Source organism: Diabrotica virgifera, chromosome 4 (assembly GCF_917563875.1).
Source record: "Diabrotica virgifera virgifera chromosome 4, PGI_DIABVI_V3a".
NCBI lineage: Eukaryota > Metazoa > Arthropoda > Insecta > Coleoptera > Chrysomelidae > Diabrotica > Diabrotica virgifera.
The window spans coordinates 97,929,645-97,955,476 of NC_065446.1; the positions used below are offsets into that span (position 1 = coordinate 97,929,645).

Consider the following 25,832-nt stretch of genomic DNA (forward strand, 5'->3'; position numbering starts at 1 on the left):
CAGTTTGTCCAAAAAAATTTTAAAAAATTTCGGGGGGCTTGCAAGCCCCCTTTTCACTTAGGTTGATTGTAATAACTCAGAAACTAGGGATGGGAAAAACCTACCGGTTTTAACCTAAAACCGGTTTTTTTTTCTCTGCAATAATCTGTTTTTCCTGTTGTTTTTTGTCCCGGTTATAACCGGTTTTTTCTTTATAAAATAATAACCGGTGAAAAACTGGATAAGCGGAAAAAATATTGAATTCAGAGAAAAAATGGAAAAATTTTTCTCCCCCGCTCCTTAATGAGAAATTTTAAGCTGACTGAAAGCAATTTCACAACACTGATGACTTATTTCTATACTGATATGGATTCGAATGAAGTGTCGCAAACTAAAACGCAATTAGTCTGGGCTGATTATCGGAGAATAGGCCATTTTTGGGAAAAGTTATTTACCAGCAATTTTTTTGCTGGAATCGAAGCTTATGATTATTATATATATATTAATAATATAGGTATGCAAAGTCCGCAGATAGTGTGCTACTTCTTTATAAACAAAATGGCGCCCGAAAATCGTGTTTTTTTCAATTATTGCTCTATAACTCTGAAGATTTTAACTATACAACAAAAATACTCAAATTAAAATTCACCGACATTAAATTCTGCATGGGCATATGTTTTTCCCGATCTGCTCCGACGAAAATTTTCCTCGGAAAATGCGGGTTTTCCCAACAAAATCTTTAATTTTCAAATAAAGTTTTAGATAAGTAATTATCTACCAATAATTAAATAATTTGGTAACTTAAAAGCCAAGCCTTCTTGGTTTAGATTATAGTTCCAGAAGCTGGTGAAAATTGAACGAATATTTTAGCAACAATTTAATTGGTAATTAATAATTTACGGTCGCAATAATAACCAAAATAATTATGATACACTGATCAAACTTTGAAATCTTATAAAGATGAGATGCCTATTTAACAGTTTCTCGACAAAATATAAATTTTTTATTTTTTTGCATAATCTGTAAATGTTTAAAAAAATAGTTATAAACAAATTAACGTTTCTCGGAAAGTTTTTATTAGATATATTCTAATTTAAAAAAAAATAGAATGCGTAATTCAAATATCTTGAAAATGAATGCTTTAAAACTTTTTTGCAACCAAAAACTTTTGCAAAACAAAAATTTGCAAAACAAAAAAGTTATGAAACAGCAAAGTAAACATACGATTACTACGTTGTTTATAATTTTTTTTTAACTCTTTCAAAGCGAAAATGTAAGTTTAAAGTACAAGTTAGTTATTTACAAAAAATATCAATTATTAGTTTTTAATTAAAGATTATAAATATATTTTTTTTGTAATTTACACGCGCGAAAGTAGACTAATACATTACCGTAGCTAAAGTTTTCATTCGAAGCGACGACCGCCCGCGCGACCTACACTTAATAAATAAAATTATAGTATTATGTATGGTGCGTGTCAGTCACTTCGAGTGAACATTTTAGCTCCGGCTCTGTATAAAGCCTACTTTCGCGCTAAAAATTACAAAAAAAGTATTTTTAATCTTTGATTAAAATATAACCATTGAACTGATATTTGATATTATTTGTGAGTAATTAGATTGTACCACAGACTCACTTTTACGCTTTGAAACAATTAAAACAAATTATAAACAACGGAGCAATCGTATATTTATTTTGCTCTTTCATAACTTTTTTGCAAATGGTTGGAAAACATTTTTTAAGTATTCATTTTCAAGACCTTCGAAATACGCATTTTAAGTATTTTTTAAAATTACAATATAATAAACAATTTCTGAGAAATGTTAATTTGTTTATAGCTATTTTTTTAACATTTAAAGATTATGCAAAAAAATGAAAAATTTATATTTTGTCGACAAAATATTAAATAGGCATCACATCTTTATAATCTTTTTAAGTTTGATCAATGTCTCATGATTATTTTGGTTGTTATTGCGACTGTAAATTGTTAATTAACAATTGAATTGTTGCTAAAATATTCGTTTAATTTTCACCGGCTTCTGCAGTTATAATCTATACCAAGAAAGCTTTTATTTCACCAAGTTATTTAATTATTGGTAAATAATTACCTGCCCAAAAATTTTATTTGAAAATTCGAGATTTTGTTGGGAAAACCCACATTTTCCGAGGAAAATTTTCGTCGGAGCAAGTCAGGAAAAACATACCTCGATGTAGAATTAAATTGGGATGAATTTTTATTTGAGTTTTTTTGGTGTAAAGTTAAAATCTTCGGAGTTATAGACCAATAATTGAAAAAAACATGATTTGTCGGCGCCATTTTGTTTATAAAAAAAGTAGCACACTATCTGCGGACTTTTCATACCTATGTTATTAATATCGCACACCTAGTTCAATTGTGCAACAACTGCAAAAAATTCGAATTTTGTGTTAAGGCTGTAAAATATTGCCTATATAATGCCCCATCTTATGCAATACAGCCTGAACTAAAATATTGTTTTAGATAAGTATAAAGTAAGTTACTTCGGTATTTCACTGTAGGGCTTTGGAGGTTTTGAAAATGCAATATGGCCATAACTGGGAGATGTGACGATAATATACATTGTCACAATACAACCGATGTAATTATTCAATACGTTCAATACGGCCACAACTGTAAAAATCAATTGATTTTTTCATTATATTGCCACTGTATCTCCTAGGTATCGTTTTATAAATGACTTTCTTCACAATTTTAATAAATTGTAATAAGATCCAGCGAATAACTGTATAATTTGCTACCTAAATTGTAATTTTGAAGCCAGTCATTCTCAAAATAAATTATTTACAGGGCATAACGCGTTTGCTATAGAAAGTTTTGCTCATTTCTCGAGAATATTGTGTTTTGCACTTGCGGCACTATTGAACTAGGTGTGCGATATATTGGATCTTATAATTCAATTGCAGCAATAAAATTGCTGGTAAATAACTTTTCCATGGCTAATTAGCCCAGAGTAATCATTCATATAAAATTAAGAAAAACAGTTTGTCCAAAAATATTTAAAAAAATTAAAAAAAATTTCTGGGGGCAAGCCTCCTTTTCATTTAGGTTGATCGTACCAACTCAGAAACCTTCCCGGGTTCATGCATAACAACTTTGATTAAGATCATCGTACGATCAAATGCATAGTGTGCGAGTCTATAAGGTACATACATACAAACATTCATTTTTATTTACATAGATGTTGTAAAAGTCATTGTATCGATCTATTGTTATAATACGCCACGAACAAAATGATATTTTCCCTATGGAGATAAAAACGAAGCAAACGGTTCGGAATAAAATTCAATGAATTATTTAAACTGAAATCGAACAAAACAGTAGCAATGTATACCTACGGGAATACTTTATATTACAATTTTTTGTGGTTTAGCTTATCAAAGACATATATTTTTTCACATCCCAGTTTTATTTTGTCTTGTTTGTTTTTCTAACATGTCAAGAATTTTAAAGAAAATATGCATACTAGTCCAAGATGGGAGGCCGCTTCCGTATGAAATATGTTTCCGATTCGGTTTCTTTGCGGATTCCTGTTCAAAAATGTCCCCTTTAACCAAATCAGAAAGGTTTGAAGCGACTTAAATTGTGGAAAATGCGAAAATGCGCATTTTTGAGGCTTGAAAACTCATTATGTAAATTATTATTTTTGAGGTTGCCAAGTGCCTAAATTGAAGTTCATTACGTTTCAAGATTCTGAATAGCAATCAAGACTTATTTCAATTTAGATCGTTGTTTTTTAATTTTTAATTTTAAATTGTTTTGTTTTAAATTTTAAATTGTGCTCGTCCACTCAAGATTAAACCGCCATGGCGCGCCTCACTATATGGTGCGTCTCTATCGCACTTATACATATTATACATGCATACAGTCCTTTTACTACAAACGCACGCTTACGTCAGTCAAAATTTTTGAAGTCAGAGCACTGCCAAAACATTAGAATGTGACTTTTCATCATGGCCATGTGGATTGAGTAGCTCAGAAGCCGCCTTCACGATCACAGCCGGTACCAAGCCCGGATAAAAGAGGAGGGTTGATGGGTGACGTTAGCATCCTACCCATTGTAAAAGAAAACAAGACTTAAAGGACCGATATAAAGCCTCGGAACCCGACGGAACGTAAAAATGTAAACATTAACGTAAATATTTTTTTAATTAAATTAATTGACACAAAAAGAAGAATATACAACGTAATTTATTTAATTTAAAATACATTCTACTGCTATCAGAAAACAGAAAAAAATGTTTTTTTTATAAACAAACCTAACTTTTTTCATAATTTCAATGTTCAAGCTGCCACCCATATGCCTCTTGGCAGTTAGAACCTTGAATTCAAGCGAAAAGGAATGTATATTTATGAAATAAACATTTTTTTCTGTTTTCTGACAGCAGTAGAATGTATTTTGAATTAAATAAATTACATATATTATTCTTTTTGTGACAATTAATTTAAGTCAAAATAATTTTTCTTGGACACCATGTATAAATAATTACATCAATGTTCATATTACTGAATAGAGAATTAAATAACCTTTCAAATGAGCTAGCACACGACCCCCATTCTCATTTAAATAAATCATTGATTACGTCATCACGCTTAAATGGATAACGTCACTAGTATGATATATATGTCAAAAAATCCAAATTCAAAAATCAACTGTTTCAGGATTTTTCCTTAAGTAAGTTACTGGCTTACGAAATAACGAATTTATTCCAAACATTTGCACCATACTGTATATGCAAATCTTAAGCATCTACTAGTGCGGTCCGATACCTACTTAGGTTTTAAAATAAAATCGAATTTTTTTTTACGAAGTGCGTAGTACATTCTTTCACGGTTTTTGCGGTAAATTTTAAAGAACCGCTTAGATTGAGATGAATTTTTGCATACGCATAGCTAACATGTCAAAGAAAAAAGTGATATTGTGCCGATGTGTGCTTTTGCCCTGGGGGTGACTTTCACCCCCTCTTGGGAGTCAAAAATTTATGTCAATAATAAGTCCGGATATAGATAAACTGACTAATTTTAAGTAACTTTTGTTCTATAGAGTTTTTTCGCCAAGTCAACACTTTTCGAGTTATTTGCGAGTAAATATGTTCATTTTTTAACAAAATAACCACATTTTTAGACGGTTTTTCGCAAATAAATCAAAAAGTAAGTATTTTGTGGAAAAAACATTCTTAGGAAAAATATAGCCTGTAAAAAAATTTAAAAAAAAATGGTGTACATTTGACGTCTCTGGACCTCGTAAAAGCAGAGTTATAGCCAATGAAAAATAGGTTCATATTCGCCAAATTTCAAAGAGGCTATTTCAACGTGAAATATCCAAAAAATAAAGCAATTTTTGGGAAAAACCGATTACAACTTTTTTAAATGTGTTTAAAAAGGTTTATTTCTGTTTTTATAAAAAGTTTCTAGCACCAAATTTAAGCAAGTTACGCTCAAAATAAAGTTGCTCCCTTTTGTTTTGGCAAAAAAAATCGGGAAGATCACCCCCTAATTGGCAACCTAACTGAAATTAATCTTTACCGCTCCACAAGTTATTTAATTTAAGTTGTGTTTATATGATATGTAAGTTTCATTGACTCAATTGCTTATTTTTCAAAAAATTTGGCTTTAAAATAAAATTTTGAAAATTTTTAATTTTGAAAATTATGTTTTTTTTCAAAATAACTTAAAAATTGTTAGAGATACCAAAAATCCCAAAAAACAAAAAAGTCAGTATTAATTTTCTGAATATCTTGTCTTACTTTTTGAATTATTTGCGAAAAACCGTCTAAAAGCGCGGTTATTTTGTTGAAAAATGAACACATTCACTCGCAAATAACTCGAAAAGTATTGACTTAATGAAAAAATTCTATAAAACAAAAGTTACTTAGAATTAGTCAATATATTTATTTTCGGACTTACTTTGGACGTATATTTTTCACCCTTCAGAAGGCATGGCAAAAGCACACATTGGCACAATATAACTTTTTTTCTTTGACTTGTTAGCTATGTGTATGCCAAACTTCATGTCATTCCAAGCGGTTCTTTAAAATTTAGAGGTTTTGCAATATTTACCGTTAAAGAACTTACTAGCGATTTATTTCTCAAAATAGTCTTCTTGTAGCTCTATACACTTAACCCAGCGATGCTCCAACTTCTTTAACCCGTCTAAAAAATACATTTTCTCGAGTTACCTAGTCTACCTCCTCATTCGACTTAAATTTCTGCCCAGCGAATATCTTTTTTAAGTTTGGAATCAAAAAGAAGTGGCACGGGACCAAATCTGGAGAATACGATGGGGCAACAATTCGTGGCCCAATTCGACCAGTTTGGCTGTGGCGACCACGGAGGTGTGACTCTATGCGACGTGATGGTGGAAGAGCAGTTTTTTCTTTGCCAAATGGGTTCGTTTTTTCTGCAATTCGGCGTCTAATCGGCCCAATAATTCAGCATAGTAGAGCCCTGTGATTATTTTGCCTTTTTCCAGGTACTCGATGAGATCACACCTTATGAAACCCAGAAAATGGTGGTCATCAACTTTCCGGCCGATAGGCTTCGCCTTCTTCGAAAGACCTTCGCCGGGTGCCGTCCACTTTTTCGACAGTTGAAGAAGAAGAGTCACCGTACACATAAGCCAAGCGCTTTTTGACTTTTTTGTGTGATTTCCCTTCCAAAAACAAGAATCGAGTCACCGAGAAATATTGCTCCTTTTTCATTTTCCAAATCTACAATTTCGATTCGGATGAAATTTTGACATTGGTCTATGAACAAAATCAAATCCAGCAAAAAATAAAAGAATATGGAACTTGCATAAAATTTTAAATTCGAAAAAAATGCTATAAATTTAATCATAACAGAACATAATGGTAGGGGAGCCCAAGCGGGGATTTTTGCAGTTACTCGAGCGCGTCAGATTATCATATGGGGAGAAACCAGGTACCCTGCATATGTACCTCTACCATATATTGGTTTTTAACACAGGGGAGTTCGTTAAGGGGGGCCCAAAAAAAAATCTATCCTTAAAAAAACTCGAAATTGTCAGATTAAGATAAGGTAAGTTAAGTACATGCAAAAGAGTGTTTATTTCAAAAATCTGACGATTTGAGCCGGGCGTAAGGAAATGGTCGAGTCCCAAAATTTCACAAGAAAATAGCGAATATTTCGCGAAATGAATGAGAGATCGAAAAACTAAAAAAAATTTGCTCAATATTTTTTAAAAATCTATCGAATGATACCAAACGCGACTTCCCACGGAGAGGGGTGAATCCCGCGATATTTCGCGAAATAAACATCAGATCGAAAAACTGTAAAATACACTTATTTAATATTTTTAAAAAATCTATCGAATGGCACTAAACACGAATACCCACGGAGGTGGGGTGGGGGGTTACTTTAAAATCTTAAATGGGAGCCCCATTTTTTATTGCAGATTTGGATTCCTTACGAAAAAATAAGTAACTTTTATTCGAAACATTTTTTCGAATTATGCATAGATGGTGTTATAATCGGAAAAAACGATTGCTGGAAATGGAAAATTAAATTAAAAAATGGTAAGCGCTCACTAAAATGGAAAATGTTACTTAAATTTTTTTGGTTTTAGGACCTACTCTTCACAAACCAATAGGTCTCCAAAGCGCTCGAGTGACTGCACATTTAGCATACTTTGCTCCCCTACCATAATTTAAAACATATTATATCAAAGAAAAAAAGCTTTTTTTACTTTCGTTTGGCCCCTAAAAACGATTAAAATTGAGAGAAAATTCAAATTATAGAGGGCAGCCCAAAACGCGCCCTCATTGGTCGTGACGCCATATCATTATAATATTTGATGTCCTCGTCATTAATTCGTTAGGTTTGGCATTCGTTATGACACTCAGTTTCATAAATATTTTGATAGTTGCTATTTTTGACTAATATTTGAGTATTTTTGTTAAGACATATTATATATTATTACAATGACATACGATAAATGTCATTATAAAATATAATGATGTGACGTCACAAGTGTTCACGCGCATTTTGGGTCGTTTGAAATGGTTTAAATACACAGAATATTTTAAAGTTATTATGAGGTTTTGAGGGGTGAAATTTTGGAAATTTCATTTATCATCTATTATCTAAATTATTATCTATTATTATCTAATAAAAAAAAATGTGCAAGTGCCCTATTAGTGTTTGTTTCCTGCTAAAAGTCTTCGTCTTGAAAAATATTTAGATTTACTTGTTTGCTATCAGTGTTTAGTTATGAAACAGAAGGGCTTTTAAATGATTAAATTTATGCCAAAACTTGTTAAATATTTATATTGATATGTAATTGAATATTTGCAACGATTATTATTTTGCTACCATTGTACATATATTTATCTTTGTTATAGGTAAAATGCTAACCCAACTGGATGTATCTCAGAACAGCTTAACCACCGTTCCATCAGCTGCATTTAAAAATCTCCACCAATTACTTATTTTGAACATGAACCACAATAAAGTAACCAGTTTGCACGCGAAAGCTTTTGAGGGCTTAGACACGTTGGAAATACTGACGTTGTATGAGAATAAGATCACCAATATCGATACCGAAGCTTTCGTGGGGCTTGAGAAGTAAGTTGAAATATTGTTCTCTTACAGAAACTTATTTTTCTAAAAAGAAACAAAGAGCGTGCATGAAATCGTTGTGGGAATTTTAAAACTATAGAAAGATTTATTTCTTTTCTTGCAATTTTCTCTGAAGGAAACATTTTTCTTCACTGGAATTCTATGACCTAAATCATTTGTACTTATATATTTTATATTTCATGTTAGATATGAAGAATAATTAAGTGAACGTATAACCATAGTTGAAGATGTAACGGAATTAATTAAGTATTCAGAAATTTAGATTTAATTAGGTCAATTCAGTTTTAATCCTAACATCTTTTTAATAAAAATAGTTTAATTATTGTTCAATACGATTTGGTATTGGCATCCCACGCATAGGCGACTTTGACCCAAAGAAATTAGCAGAGTAAAAATAAAGCACATTATTATATTTACAAATTATGATATTGAACCTGAATACATATAAACAAACACATACGAGTTAAATAGATACAAAAATAACGGAAGACAATCAATGAATGATTATTAAGTAGAATCCAGTGAACGCTACATGATCTGTGAGCTGAAGACACTTTTTGTTATACTTTTTGGACGAATAAACGAGATATGGGTATTTAAGTGTATTCGTAATCATTAACCCCACATAGGGGGTAATCTACCCCAATAACCATCATAAAGAATATAAATTTTATATTACAATCACAATAAAGATGCACTAGAAATAAACAAACCAAGACACGTTGAATGTTATGAGGAGCACTCCCAAATCATGGTTTAAAATGTATATATATATATATATATATATATATATATATATATATATATATATATATTTATTTTTAGCATCTCATGACGTCCCCCCATGTTAAACTGTAGTCTCTCGTGGCGTCCAGGTCTTCGTGGACTCCGATATACGGTTGCCACGAGGATTTTCTCTAAAATTTATCGCAGGTGAAAGGTACCACTTCCTACACTGCCTGAACAAAATATTGGCCGGATGTCCTCAGACACGTTATCTGTATAATAATATACACATTACTTGGGGCAGTTGCCGTCAGGCGCGCCACGTTCGCTTGCTGTATATATAAAATCACTTTAACGGTTTTGATGACGTCCAAATATATATTTATTCATTTTAAGGTTGTCGCGGAATCCGTATATTTCAGTTTATGTCCTCATGGCTTCTACTACGCTGTTGCCACCTCAAATGTTGGTATTTAGACTTCGGATATTTTTATAAATGATTATTGTAGTATTTTAAAACAATTATTGTGACAGATTAATGATATTCTCTTTGTATAATTAACAGTGTATTTCTTACTGCAAAAATAAAAACAAATGAAAAGTATGTTCAATAAAATTGATGAATTTATCATTACCAGTTGCCGAAACTGGTGGTCTAATTGCTCAATTGTAACATATTATAGAGGTGTTAGAATTTAATTCTTAATTCTTTATTAGAACATCCAGATTTAGGAATTAGAACCACAAATACATTTAAAGAATATAAATAATTTGAATCTATATTATCTAAAGAAGGCAAAAGAGACATCGAAAACAGAACACAGCAGGGCAAAATAGCGGTAAACATTCTAAGCTCTCTACTATGGTCTAAAGAGATAAGACAAAAAACAACAATCTATCGTACCTTGGTAGAGCCTATTTTGACTTATGGAGCAGAAGTTTGGCAGATCGCAAAAAAAGATAAAAAGAGAATAGAAGTAGGTAGTAGAAATATATTATCTAAGGAGAGCGTGTGGTATATAAAAGATCGCATCAGGAAGGAGGACAAAAACTGTAGATTTCAGTGTAGATAGAATTAAAACGAGACAACTAGTGTGGTGTGGTCACGTCAAACGAATGAATGAAGATAAATGGCCAAAGAAAGCTTTAAATTGCATACCACAACAAAGAAGAAGAAGGGAAAGGCCTTTAGTTACCTGGGAAGAACAGGTAGAATACATCATGAGAGATAAAGCCATCAAAGAAGACGAATGGATGGACAGAAAAAGATAGCGGTCGAAATGCGAGAAGTAGCAGAGGCTGTAGGAACCTCGCTTATAGATATATAGATAGAATTTTTTATTACAATATTTTTAATAATATAATTTTTCTATTCTCATACTATAATATATCAATTATAATGTCACCACCTGTATCATAGATAGAATCAGATAGATCATTAGGTAGAACTAAAAAAAGCAGGACGAACTTCTCCAGGAAGTACATAAAATAATGCCCTCTATTCGTAACGGAACATCACAAGAAATATGGGAGACTTTTAAACATTGTGTAACAACACCAACTGATCATCCAAAGATAAATACTCCTGTGAAACGGAAACACTGGATAAGAGATGAAACCTTTCAGATCATTGAGAATAGAAGAAATCTTTGTCAAAGTGGTATGCATAGTGAAAGGGAAAACCCTAGTTTAAGAAACCTCAATTAAAAAGTAAAGCGAAGATGCAAGGCAGAAAAAAACTGTACTATCAAAGTATATGCAAAGAAATTGAGAGACATGATCAGAATAATCAGCCGAGAGATCTATTTAGAAAAATACGCTACTTAACAAAATAATTCAAAGCCAGAACTTGGGCCATAGAAGACAACACTCGAACACTGAGAACAATCAGAGAAAATATAGCAGAGACATGGAGATCGAATTGCAGGGACCTCTATAAACATGATTAACCCCAAGAACCTATTAACCAAATCTTTGATGAGGAAGAAGAAGAACCTGATATACTTGAAAATAAAGTAAGACTAGCGATCATTAAGCTCAAATATAATAAAGCACCAGGTCCAGATATGATAACAGCAGAAATACTCAAAGCCACAGAAGAAACTGGCGTAAAATTACTTCATCTACTCTGTAACCAAATATGGCAATTATGGCATTCTAAACAATGGCCTGAAGACTGGACAAAATCTACAATAACAACAATTCATAAAAAAGGCAGCTTCCATAAATGCGACAATTATAGAACTATTTCTCTTATATCACATGCCAGTAAAATAATACTACATATAATCAATGAGAGACTAAAAACATTCCTTCAAAGAGAAATTCCACAAGAACAAACTGGATTTACCAAAGGTAGAGGTACTCGAGAACACCTGTTGAATATAAGACAGATAATCGAAAAATCTAGGGAATTCAATATTCCACTGTACCGGGTGGCCAACTAAGAACGGCCGTCGGCTATATCTCAGAAACGGATTATGTCAGAGCTTCGGGATAAAAAATTTTATGACAAAAGTGACCTCGAGAAAAGCCTGGAAATTATTTTTAGAATTGTAGGTCTACCGCTAGATGGCGCAATTTAAACAGAAAAATTTAAAAAGGAAAATTTGACAAAATTTTACCAATTAACAGGCATTCAAAATACGATCATCTTATTCTTCATAAAATTATGCGTATATTTTGTAATACAAGTTTTGGTCAATCTTTTAAAATAAGAGGTAGGGGAGAGTGGGAACCTTGTTACGGAAAAGTGCTTGTAAGTCCGGTTCTGCTTAACCGATCTTTACAAATTTGGTCTTGTTGTAAACAGCTCTTTACTGGCAATGTAGGAGTTATAATGTCGAAGCAACCTAATATGTTTGGTACCTGCTAGAGGGCGCTATTTAATTTTTATTTTAAATCTAGTTTTCCTTGAAAAATATTAAATAGAAACATACCGTTTTATTATCAGATTATAAAAGAAGAATAAATTAGCAATAAAATACCGAAAACAGCATGTCGATATCTTCTTCCAATCCGGAGATATCTTAAAAAACGTGTTAAATGGGAGAAACTTTTATGCATATTCTAATTTCGACTTATTATGTTACTATATTATTAGGTAAGTAGGTATATTGTACCACCATTTATCTTATGAATCAAGGACTGATGAAAAGTATTAGGAAACTATTACCTAAGTCGATTAATCAGTAACAGTCAAATTATTACACTTCAGTAATAAGTATAAAATAAATTGCCCTTTACATACCTACAAGCAAGGCTATGATTAACAAATGAATATCGCTTCTAATGTCAAAACTTTTAATGGCGTTGTAATTGTGTCTATTGTTTATGTTGTTACCTTTTTAATTAATTACATTCGTTAATATAAATATAAAAATATGATTATTACAAATGAAGAAGCTTTTGACATGTTGGCAGTTTATTTTGAATGTATGAGAAATGCCACTGTTGCTGCTAGAGTATATGCACAGCAGTATCCCAACAGACGACATCACGGTAGACGAGTTTTTATTCGAATCGCACAACGTTTACGTACGACAGGAAGTGTGCATTTACCTTTGCATCGAAGACGTCGTATAGGTCGCACTGAGGAAAATGTAATAAACGTTTTAGCGTTTATAAATGTAAACCCCCATTTAAGCACAAGAGCTATCGCCAGAAGTTTGGGAATAAGTCGAACCACTGTCCAAAATATTTTAAGAGACCACAGGTAACTTTAGTAAATCATATTCGTTTACTTTATTCGCAATTAGAATACGCCATAATTTTTATAGTTCATCCAATATTTGAATGATAGTTTGTAAATATTTATATTTTCCACATTTTGCAAAATTTTAATTATCTCAAAATTTACTATTTTAGATTGCATCCATATCACCTTGTCCTACACCAACATTTAAATGCTGAAGATTTCGATACCAGGCTGGATTATTGTAACTGGCTACTAAATATGATAGACGACAACCCCGAATTACTTTCAAGTATTATGTGGTCAGATGAGGCTACATTTCGTAGTGATGGCCATGTAAATCGCCATAATATGCATTACTGGTCTGAAACGAATCCCCATTGGATGCAGGAGGTTCGGCATCAGGGTCGTTGGTCTGTTAATGTATGGTGCGGTATTCTAGGTGGACAAATAATTGGACCATATTTTTTTAATGAAAATTTGAATGGAGAAAATTATTTAGATTTTCTAATGAACCAATTGCCACTACTTTTAGAAGACGTACCATTAGCAACTCGTCGAGACATGATTTTTCAGCATGATGGGTGCCCAGCACATTACTATAGAGGTGTTCGGAATTTCTTAGACCAAACCTATCCTGATAGGTGGATAGGACGTGGAAGCCTATTTGCTTGGCCAGCAAGGTCCCCCGACCTAACGTGTTTGGATTTTTATTTGTGGGGAAGAATAAAAGAGATAGTTTTTATTAATAGACCTACGACAAGGGATAATATGATTCAAAGAATACGAGATGCAATACAAAGCATCCCAGTAGCAGAAATTGAAGCTTCCGTTTTATCCACTCGTCGGAGACTTTTGTCTTGTATTGCAAATGATGGACAACATTTTGAGCACCTTGGGCGCCATTAGTCTTAGTTTTTTCTCAGTAATTACTATTTTGGAATTTACTTAGGTACTTAGTTTGTGTATTATTGGTAGTAGGTAAGTATAAATTTTAATTTATGTAGTTAAAAGCCAATTGTATCTGAGCATTTTTTTTTATAATTTATGATTTACAATGTATTGTTATTGTAAATTAATGTAATTTGTAAGACCTATGCAATTATTAGTTAAGTTAGTGGGTTTATAACTACTGTTAAGTTAAGCATAAAAGTTTCTCCCATTTAACACGTTTTTTAAGATATCTCCGGATTGGAAGAAGATATCGACATGCTGTTTTCGGTATTTTATTGCTAATTTATTCTTCTTTTATAATCTGATAATAAAACGGTATGTTTCTATTTAATATTTTTCAAGGAAAACTAGATTTAAAATAAAAATTAAATAGCGCCCTCTAGCAGGTACCAAACATATTAGGTTGCTTCGACATTATAACTCCTACATTGCCAGTAAAGAGCTGTTTACAACAAGACCAAATTTGTAAAGATCGGTTAAGCAGAACCGGACTTACAAGCACTTTTCCGTAACAAGGTTCCCACTCTCCCCTACCTCTTATTTTAAAAGATTGACCAAAACTTGTATTACAAAATATACGCATAATTTTATGAAGAATAAGATGATCGTATTTTGAATGCCTGTTAATTGGTAAAATTTTGTCAAATTTTCCTTTTTAAATTTTTCTGTTTAAATTGCGCCATCTAGCGGTAGACCTACAATTCTAAAAATAATTTCCAGGCTTTTCTCGAGGTCACTTTTGTCATAAAATTTTTTATCCCGAAGCTCTGACATAATCCGTTTCTGAGATATAGCCGACGGCCGTTCTTAGTTGGCCACCCGGTACATATGCTTTATAGACTATCGTTAGGCGTTCTACAGGGTCAAGTGGAGACACTTATTATACTAAAAGAAGTAGGCGTACCCCAACACCTTATTTCGCTTATAACTGAACTATTCGAACACACTATTGGATCAGTTAAAGTGCTTGACACACTTTCAAACGAATTTCATCCAGAACAGGGTATCAGACAGGGATGTATACTATCTCCACGATTATTCAATATATATGAAGAGGAGCACTTGAAGGATGGGAAAAAAGCATCTCAATAAATAATCATAAAATAGACAACCTACGTTTCGCAGATGACACATCCCTTCTTGCAAATAGTCAATCAGAGCTGATTGATCTTATACGACTGGTTGAAAACAAAAGTCAAATATTTGGTCTGCAATTAAACATATCAAAGACATGCGAGTAAGGGCCAAAATAAAGATGAAATTAGCCAAAGACAAAAACCGAAAAGTAAACACAAGAAGAAGATACAATGTGGAAGCTCTTAAACAAGAAAACACAAGAATCGAATTCACAAAAAGACTGAAATTAAACCGAACAGCAGTTTCCCAACATGAGGAAACAGTGGAAAAAATATGGAAGAACTTCAAGGACATTATGCAAAAACTGCAAACGAAATTATAGGGATGAAATAAAAAGTGAATAAAAATGGATAACCGGAGACACATTGTTCTCCAGGGAAATAAGGCAAAAATATACGTTCGGAACACTTGACCGGCCAGGTTGCAAATGGATTTTTTGGATAGGTACTATAGACCTATTACATTATAAATACAAAAATGTCCGTTACAGTTCGGACGATAATTTTAGTTATTAACAAATAAGGGTCAAAAATGTCAGTTTTTGAATTTTGGTACGATTATTTGTTGCTTCGGAAGTTGCAAAATAAAACTTAAATTTCGAAAATAAAAAATTTGCTATAATTTTTGCAAAAATAAACTTAAGACTGATATTACATGAAATATTGGGTCAAATAGTCTATGTCCAGTCCAGATAATACACAAAAAAATTCAAGTCGATTCGTCAATTAGTTTACATTTTATTCAATTTGTTTATAAAAAAAAGCTTTTCTTTACAATGATGAAGCATGCTTTCTTCATCAAATAATAATGATATAGCCATTTTGTGGAAACAGCATGAAAAAAGAATACTTATGTTTTCAAAGTTTTTAAAAAAATAATATAAAGTCATTTTTATCATTCCGAAAATATTTTAGTAGAGTTATTTTTGGCTTATAAACAATTTGAATAACTTTGTTAGTATTGGCTGCAAACTAAATTAATCGACTTAGGGATGGGAAAAACCTACCGGTTATAACCTAAAACCGGTTTTTGTAATTCGAAACAATCGGTTTTACCGGTTTTTTTCCCGGTTATAACCGGTTTTTTCTTTTTAAAGTAATAACCGGCGAAAAACCGAATAAGTTACCTGTGGAAAAAAAATTATTTAGAGAAAAATTAAGAAATTTCTATCTATCTTCGATCTCAATCATGTGTATTATAAATAATATGCGAAGTAATAAGTAATTAACCCAAACAACCGTAATTCAACTTTTATTTACAAATAGGGCACTGGACGAAATTGTCACATCAGCTTTTATGAAGCAATTTTGGGAATAGGTATATAGTTTCAGATGTTAATATATTTACATAAAAAAGTAAGTGATCTGCTTGAAATCGATATTCCAACCATCATCTAAAAAATTGTTTATATTTGAGTACTTGAGACTTGAGACTCTTGTATGAAATGTGAATATGTACCGAAATACGATTAGGAATCTCCAATATGTAATTTTTAAATATTAGGAAATAAAAGGTAGGTATTATACAAACGTATTAAAAAATATTACCTACTGAAATTTTTTGATGGCAATAGAGAAGTAAATAATGAATTGGTTTATCGAATTAATTTTTAAGTAAAATATAAGTCATTTGAATATTTTTCTAAACTTGATAGTTGATAGATCCAAGGGACATTCCGGTAGATCGGTAGGATCATCATTTTTGAGAATATCCCAATTATTCACAACGCAATATACGCCGAAGCCGTCTACAACGAGCGACGAATCAGAGATTGGGGTACTTTGGCCCATTTTTAGGGTAATTTGAAAGCGCCTGGGAAAATTTTTATAGGTTGAATTGGTTGGGGAATTTTTCTGGAGGAAAATTGAGCAAACTAAAGTGCAATATAAATGTAACATTATAACCTATTGAGTATTTGCTTTTGATTAAAAAAACGAAAACCGGTTTTTGGAACAACCGGTTATTTGACCGATTATAACCGCCAGGTTAAACCGTAAGTAAAAAAAAACCCGGTTTTTTGTTCAACAACCGCCATGCACCATCCCTAGACTTTAAGATTTAAAAACCTGGTACTTTTACATTATTATTGTATTATCGGTTTATAACCTTCTCCGTCTTCCGATACCCGTTCTCCATTCCTCTCTGTCCGCACATTGATCTACTTGCAGACCTCTTTCATCCATGGCTTTGTTTATTCCTGCCCGCCAAATTTTTCGCGGTCTACCTCTTCTTCTTCTACCTTGCGGTTTCTAGTTTTGCACTTGTTTTGTGATTCTGTCTTCATGCATTCTTTGTACGTGACCAAACCATCGTAGTTGTATTTCGTCATTTATTGTATGTGTATCTGTGACCTTCATTATTTCTCGTATCCGTTCATTGGTGACATGTTCTCTTCTTGATATTCCTGCAGCTCTGCTCGAGAAATCCATTTCAGTGACATCTAACATTTGTTTTAATTTTTCCTTCATATGCCATACTTCGCAGCTGTATGTTATAATGCTTTTCACGACGGCGTTATAGATTTTTTTCTTGTTTTGGTTGTTTATCTGCTTGTCCCAGATTACTGAGTTTAGGAGCCTAATTGCTTTCCTGCCCTGAGTATTTCGTTCTTTAATGGCTCCGTCCAGTGTTCCATCATTCGTGATTTTCATACCCAGGTATTTATATTCGTTACATTTACTGATTGTTTCTCCTCCTTCTATAGTCGAGAAAATAAAGCATTTTGGCTCGCAATTTTTTCGTCCAGCATGGATTTACTTGAAATTTTCACAGAAGGTAGGGAATAGTCCAAGGATCATTTTCTATATCATGCGGCTGTACGCTAAAAGCTTGGGGTGGTTGCCACCCCATCTCGGGGACGGGAATGTTTTATTATATTTTAACCATGTAAATCGATGTAAAAATGAATTCTAAAAAAAATGTTTTTTACATTTTCTTCGTAAAACTAGTATTTTTCGAGTTAATCGCGCTTGAAAGTAACAGTCTTTCGACGAAAAAATCGACTTTTTTAGATGGTTTTTTGAGAATACCTCGAAAAATATGCATTTAATCAAAAAAACTGTAGATATCAAAAATGCATCTTTTAGTAACACAAATTAAATTAAACTTAAATAATATTTTTAAGTAGGTATACTGTTAGACCTATCAAAAAATAGTAATATGAACCTCCTAGAATGACAATTAAGCGACTTGTGATCAAAAAAAGGTTTGTACCTGCTATTCTCTATGAAAAAATCATCAGTGAAAACAACCCCCTAACTACCCTACTGATTAAAAATTGGTCTTCACCTTTCTGTTATTCCCTTTATATTCGTATTATCAATACACCCAAGAAGTTTGACCTATTTAAAAGGCCTAATTTTAGAAAAATTTGACTTGAAGGAAAATTGATTTTTTGCAATTTCCTATTTGTCACCTTTTATTTCAAAATATCTCCGAAAATACTGGAGATACGAAAAAAATTTTGGACTACTAAATTTTCGCTTATTATTTAATAAGTAAAATTCTCTTGTGCATAGATTTTCATTGCAGTGAACAGTTAGCGAGATACTATAGCTATTTAAAGCCTCTATTTACGAGCAAACACCCCCTTATTCGAGTCTTTTAAACTCACCCCAATTAAAAACTAAGGGATCTTACAGAATTTAGTTTTCACGGTCTTAGAACTCGTCAAAAATCCTACAGAATTATTATTGAAAAAACTTTTTATCGTCAAAACTGAAGGAGCCATGTTCAAAAAACGATTTTTTTTTGAAATATCGAATAGTCCGCTCATGGATAATTTTCAATGTATGTATAATACCACAGAATCGGTTGATATACTGGAAGATGACTAAAAAATTATTTGTATTTGTACATATTTGTAAATTCGTATTTTTGTGTAAATAAATGTTTTTGTAATTCTTTAATTCTACTTTTTTTCTGTATAGATCTATTAAATTATCTACTTATAAAAATTTTGATGTTATTAAGGGTGGTTTTTAAGGGTTGAAATATGATATTTTATCCTAAAGTATAAAACAATCATTATTTAACCCATCAAAACCAAAGTTTACCCATATTAAAATTTACAATGTTTTTATAAAATTTTTGTCAATAAGAGGTAGGTTACACCCCTAAAATAATCAACGCCCTTAAGCATGATATAGAATATGAAGTACAGGGTGATATGATCCTAATCCCAAATTTTTATGTAAATCGATGCAAGCTGAAATGATTCTTTTAGGATAAGTAAATTTTTTATATATAGCTCTAACAAGGGTGGTTTTAAGTATCTCTTAAAGCATACAACAATCATTATGTACCTAATAAAAACCAAATGTAGACATTATTAAAGTTAGAAATGTTGTTTTATAATTTTTTACAGTTAGGGGTAGTTTTCACTTTTCACATTTCGTTTTCACATGTTTATATTTGTATCCTCCATTGCCTCCCATAACTTTACCGAAGGTACACTGTCGTATGCCTTTTTCAGATCAATATAATATACGAAATGAATCTCTTGGTTAATCGCTGTTTTCTTTTCCATGACTTGTGCGATTGCAAAAAGGTGATCAAGTGAGATCTTCCAGATCTAAATCCTGCTTGTTCTTCTGCTTCCATTTTCTTGTATTCGTCTTCTATTCGGTTTTTTAAGGTTCTTCCGTATATTTTGCTGATTGTTGGTGTACAGGAAATACCCCTGTAGTAAATACAGTGTAGTTATCACATTGTTTTCGATGTGTACTTTTACATAAATGTAAAAAAAATTTCACCTTGGTTAATTACGGTCAAAGTTAGCTACTTTTTTTATTTAATTCACAGCTAGTTTGTTCCTAACAATTAAGAAAGCTAACTAGCACTATTTTGAAGTTCAAGGCATGTATACAGTTTATATCTAAAAGATTGAGTAAACTTGAACAGAGTGGTTAATATATCTTTAAAAATAACTCCACAGAATTCGACTCATGGTCGGTGGAGGGGAATTATTAAAATCCGTGCACTCAAAAAATGAAATTTATTTTTCAAAGATATGTTGCGCTTAATACAAAACGTTATGGGGCCGATAATTATGATTCTAAGACCTTCGAGTATACCTATATAATTTCATAAAAATCGTTCAAGCGGTATCGGAGGATTATGGTAACTAACACTACGACAGGAAAATTTTATAGATGTAAATAAATAGGGTATTAAAAAATAGGGTCTTGGTGATAGAAGGGTGAAAATTAAGGGTTGTATATATAGTTTTAATGGTACACACTATAAAATTAAGGTAGACAATGTTTTCTAAAACAATAAAAAAGTGGCAGAGGGTAACCCCCCTTATAACTTATAGGTATAAATAATAGATTACAATCTATTTTCAGTCCTACAGAATATATGTGTAAAATTTCATAAAAATCGGTCAAGCCGTTTCGGAGGAATATGATAACTAACACTGTTACAGGAGAATTTTATGTATATAGAAGTAACTGTAAATTAAATAAGTAATAAAAGTGGCTAAATTTCCTCGTAATTAACCTAGGCAAAAAGTTTTTTTTTGAAAATTCGTGTAAAAATATCAGCTTTTCAAATCCCAACGCAGATTTAGTCAATAAGTTAATATGGTTATTCAAATTCTTTATAAGCCAAAAATGATTCTACTTTCGTAAAATGTTTTCAGAATGGTAAATATGACTTTTTATTGATTTTTTAAATAAGTTGAAAATGTAAGTATTCTTCTTTCCTGTGGTTTCCACAGAATTACTGTATCATTATTATTTTCTGAACAACATTGCAAAAAAAGCTCGTTGTGATAAACAAATCGAATGCAATTTAAACTAATTGACAAATCGTCTTGCAATTTTTTGTGCATTATATGGACTGTTTGACTCAACATTTCATGCAATATCAAAGTCTTAAGTTCATTTTTGCAAAAGTTATAGCAATTTCTTTATTTTCGAAATTTAGTTTTATTTTGCAATTTCTGAAATCACAAATAATCAGAACAAAACTCAAAAACTTCCATTTTAAACCTTTGCTTATCTACTAAAAGATGAATAATCTAAGTAAGATATTTAATTACGTTATCTTTACCTGTAGCCATTTAAACGAAAAAACTGTCATGTTTGACACTTATTTGTTAATAACTAAAATTCTCGTCCGAATTGTGACGGGCATTGTTGTATTTATAATGTAATAGGTATATCTCCAAAAAAACCATTTGCAACCTGGCTGGCAAGTGTCCTGACAAAAACCTTATTTTTCTGGACTATTGCAACTAAGAGAAGAAAGAAAGAAACTTAAAGAAAAAATGTTACAAAAAGAAGCAACCGAAGAAGGAAAAGCAGTAGAAAGGAAATACAAAGAAAAATATAGCGGTTAAAAAGCAAGCCAGAAAAGACAAAAGATACTACGTAAATCATATGGTAAAAATGTCAGAAAAAGTTGCGCAAGAAAACGACCTGAAAATACAGTACAATATCATCCGAAATTTGACAGGGAAAACACTAAACAGTAATAAACAAATCAAAGATAAACAAGGAAATAATATAATTAAATCAGAACATAAAATAATACAAAGATGAAAAGAACACAGCGAGGAAATATACTCCAAACACCAGATATAGACGGAGATAATGTAATACAGGAAATAAACATTAGAACAGTTGAAATTACGAAAGAAGAAATACAAAACACACTAAATCAACTAAAAAAATGGCAAAGCCGCTGAAAGTGACAAACTACCGATAGATTTAATAAAGGCGGACGCAAACGAATCAGTAGAAATGTTACACAAACTCTTTAACAAGATATAGGCCGACCAGGAGCTCCCACAGAAATGGAACGTGGGTTTAACTATTAAGATACCAAAAAAGGGCGATTTCAATAAATGCGAGAATTGGCGAGCAATAACACCGACAATATTTATAATAATAACGGACTGGATCATGCAGAAAATAAGTGGTAATAAAACAGGTATTAGATAGAAATTGCATAACTAGTTGGACGATTTGTAGTTCGCAGATGACATTTGTCCCCTAACCGAACATAGTAGCCATAAGCAAAAGAAGATCGACAAGCTTGCAAAATACTCCAAGATAATGGGTCTGAAGATAAAGACAAAAAAACCAAACTTAAAAAAAACAGCAACCAAGAAACTAAAATTAAAATACAAGGAAGACAAATACAGGAGATAGCTAACTTTACATATCTGGGATCGATTATGGAAAAAAAGGCGCTAGTAGAGCAGATGTAGAAAAAAAGATAGTAAAGGCACAATATGCACTCATTATATAATCATATAATGCATTAAGGTGATACAGTAGCGATCAACAGGTAGCCAAAACGCGTTCCAAGATTGCGGCTGTAATTTTGAATATTTTTTCGAGATATTTGGCACACGTATTCGTAATATAATAACGAATGGCGGTACAGAGCCCAATTTGAAAAATATATTAATATGTGGAAATTACTCTGTAATTAAATACAATATTAAAAAAACGAGCCTGTACCGCCATTAAGAAGAACAAAAAAATACACTTTCTTCAAATAAACTTTTTTATCCAATGCCTAGATTTTGTGTCATTTAGGAACTACTAATGAAATAAAAAATTTTAGTAGTTCCAAAATTACACAAAATCTAGGCATCGGATAAAAAAGTTTATTTGAAGAAAGTGTATTTTTTGTTCTTCTTAATGGCGGTACAGGCTCGTTTTTTAATATTGTATTTAATAACCGAGTAATTTCCACATATTAATATATTTTTCAAATTGGCTCTGTACCGTCATTCTTTATTATATTACGAATACGTGTGCCAAATATTTCGAAAAAATATTCAAAATTACAGCCGCAATCTTGGAACGCGTTTTCGCTACCTGTTGATCGCTACTGTTTTCTCTTAAGGAAAATCTGGAACACACGCGATATATCAGAATTAACCAAAATCAAAATATTAATAGCTGGAGAAGAACTGTAACAAGAGATCATGTAAGAATTGGCGTTGAGATGGAGAGAAGTCAAACAGAGAGCAATGGAAAATACTTGTATAGCAAATTTCGAAAGAATAAAACAGAAAAGGATGCGCTAATCCTGCGAATCAGCCATCTTTGATTTTTGGCTAAGAAACGCAAGAGCGCCCAATACTTCATAATAAGGGAAAGTATTACAGGGAGAGAAAGATAGGGAGAGAGAGAAAGAGAGAGAGAGAGAAAGAGAGAGAGAGAGAAAGAGAGAGAGAGAGAGAGAGAGAAAAACAACACCGATAATTTATCAAAATAAAATTTAAGAATAAACCTAACCTATCGAAAGGCTCATCAAACAATTATTAACTCAAAAAAAAACATTTGTCAAGGGTATATAGTGGTATTGTTAGGTATATTACATTATAACTTATTCCATCGAAATCTTCCGAAATCCATAATCTTCTTCCATCAAAATAAATAGAAAATTTTAAAGTCTAGAAAATACATTATTCATAACTACACCCAAGAAATAATAAGTTTTTCTAACCTGATTTAAGAGTATAAAAACGAAAACAAAGAATTTACAGCAAATCCTTATCGTATATCCGAGCAAACCACCTAGTTGGCAAAAGTTATAAATAGAATTTGTCTGGGTTCTTCAACTAAATTCTCACGTAAACACAACCAAGGTTAAATATTTTACTTGATACCATAAGTACATTGTTGCCAGTATAACGGATGCCAAAGCGAGCGCTAACTGTATGAAATTAATCTTGTTAATATACACGATGTATATTGATCGGAAGTCACGAAGAGTCAAAACTATACGGAAGCCACGAGGGACGCAAATGCAATATATATATATATATATATATATATATATATATATATATATATATATATATATATTTGCATCCTACTATCCGCTGGGCGTCCGTTGACAGAACGATCACTGAGCGTCCAAGGAGAATTCATTTCTCAAGTTTAACTTTTCCATCACTCAGCGTCCTTTTGTAAAACAAGCGCTTAGCGTCCAGAGAATACGCGAAAATTGACTCTTTCGATATCTGGGCGTCCTTCAATTATACGGTATAATTTACTCTAGCGATTAGTGGGCGCCCTGCGACGATGTCATATTTCCACAATATTAGATTAATGAAAATATACTGTTTCAACATTTTACATGTGTGAAGAATAGAGGTAATTTGATACTTAACCGAAAGCGTATCGAATTTGGTATTTACATAATATGTTATTATACAGTAGTATGGTGCAAATGAAAGGAATAAATTCGTTTTTTCATAAGCCGGCGACTTTAAGGAAAAATCCCGGAACAGGCCGATTTTTATTTTTAAAATATAATTTTTTGGCATATTATACCGGTGAGTCACCACTAACGGGACGGAAGATTACAGCGAAATAGTAAAAGATTTGAAAAAAAATTTAAATTAATAGTTTGTAAGTAGATTAAAGCTACATTTTAAAATTATTTTGAAATATACAGGGTGTCCCAATAAATTGCTGTGTATTAAAGTTATATTTTTTCTTATGGAACACATGTATTTTGTTGCATTTTCTAATTGTGCGTAAAAAATAAGGTATAGTTTCATAAGGCTTCCTTACACCTATGTACAGAGTGTTCCGAGTTATGTCGACTTTTCTTAAAATGTAAAGTTTTAAAAGAAGACTCATTCTCAACTTATTTAAGCAATTGTAACAAATTTACTCTTACAGCTAAATAATTGGATATTGGTTGAATGTATTTCATGATTGACTGTTAAACATTTATTTACAGGGTGTTCAAAATTTACAGTTTCATTATTGGATTATTCAATGTGTAACATGAGGCTTATTTTAAATGGAACACCATAAATATTAATTAATCATAATAATAAACAAACTTTTCTCTTTCGAATGGTATAAGGATGTCCTATAACAAGGAGTCACAGTTTTTGCGTAATTTAGAATTATATAAATTATTAATGATTACATCGATTTTAAAACAAAAGATGTAGTTAGTTAATGTCATTGTACGACATTGGCGTTTTATGACACTACGGTCTGGTAATTGTCAAAAATATAAACATTCGTGCTTAGTATTTAGATTTAATTGTTCCTAAAAATGAAGAATTACGCTATCTACGAAAGAGTCGACATGGAGTGTACTTTGCATTGGGGAATGTTTGAAAAATTGTTTCTGAGCTTCTAAAGTTTACGCTCAAAAGTATCCTGATAGAAAATACCCACAAAAGGAAGTTTTTGAGATTTCTCAATAGATTCCGTGCTGTGCTACTGGTAATCTTACATACGAAAAGGCAAATGAAAATAAAGCAGTGATTTGTGACGACCTCCATGAACTTGATGTTCTACTTTCTGTTACTGAAAACCCAAATACTAGTATGTACGAGAAAAAATTCGGGAGAATTGGAAATCAGTCAAACGAGTTTATGTAGAAGACTTAAGATAAACCACTATCATCCGTATCACACTCAACTACACCAGCATTTAATACAACAGGATTATGATAAACGTTTAAATTTTTCTTTTTGGCCTTTTAATAAAGTTGGAGAAGAACCTGATTTTTTTAAAAGTATATTGTTTACACAGATGAATCTACTTTTCATAATAATTGTCTAGTACATAAACTTAATTTTCATTATTATGATAATGTTTGGGCTGCATTATGGGCGAGTACGTTATCGGCCCGTATTTTTTGACGGGCCGATAACGTACTCACCCAAATATTTGAATTTATTCTTTTCATTTGAACCATACTGTATAT

At 31.9% G+C, this 25,832-nt stretch overlaps 1 protein-coding gene across 2 annotated transcripts in view; it reads left to right on the forward strand.

Moving 5' to 3' along the window:
• LOC114326299 (leucine-rich repeats and immunoglobulin-like domains protein 2) overlaps positions 1–25,832 on the forward strand; it is an 831,802-nt gene that overhangs the window by 671,341 nt on the left and 134,629 nt on the right. For both annotated transcript variants that reach the window (XM_028274612.2, XM_028274611.2), the window contains one exon: positions 8,377–8,599. In XM_028274612.2, coding sequence (XP_028130413.1) covers positions 8,377–8,599 — 223 coding nt within the window. The remainder of the gene's footprint in view (positions 1–8,376; positions 8,600–25,832) is intronic.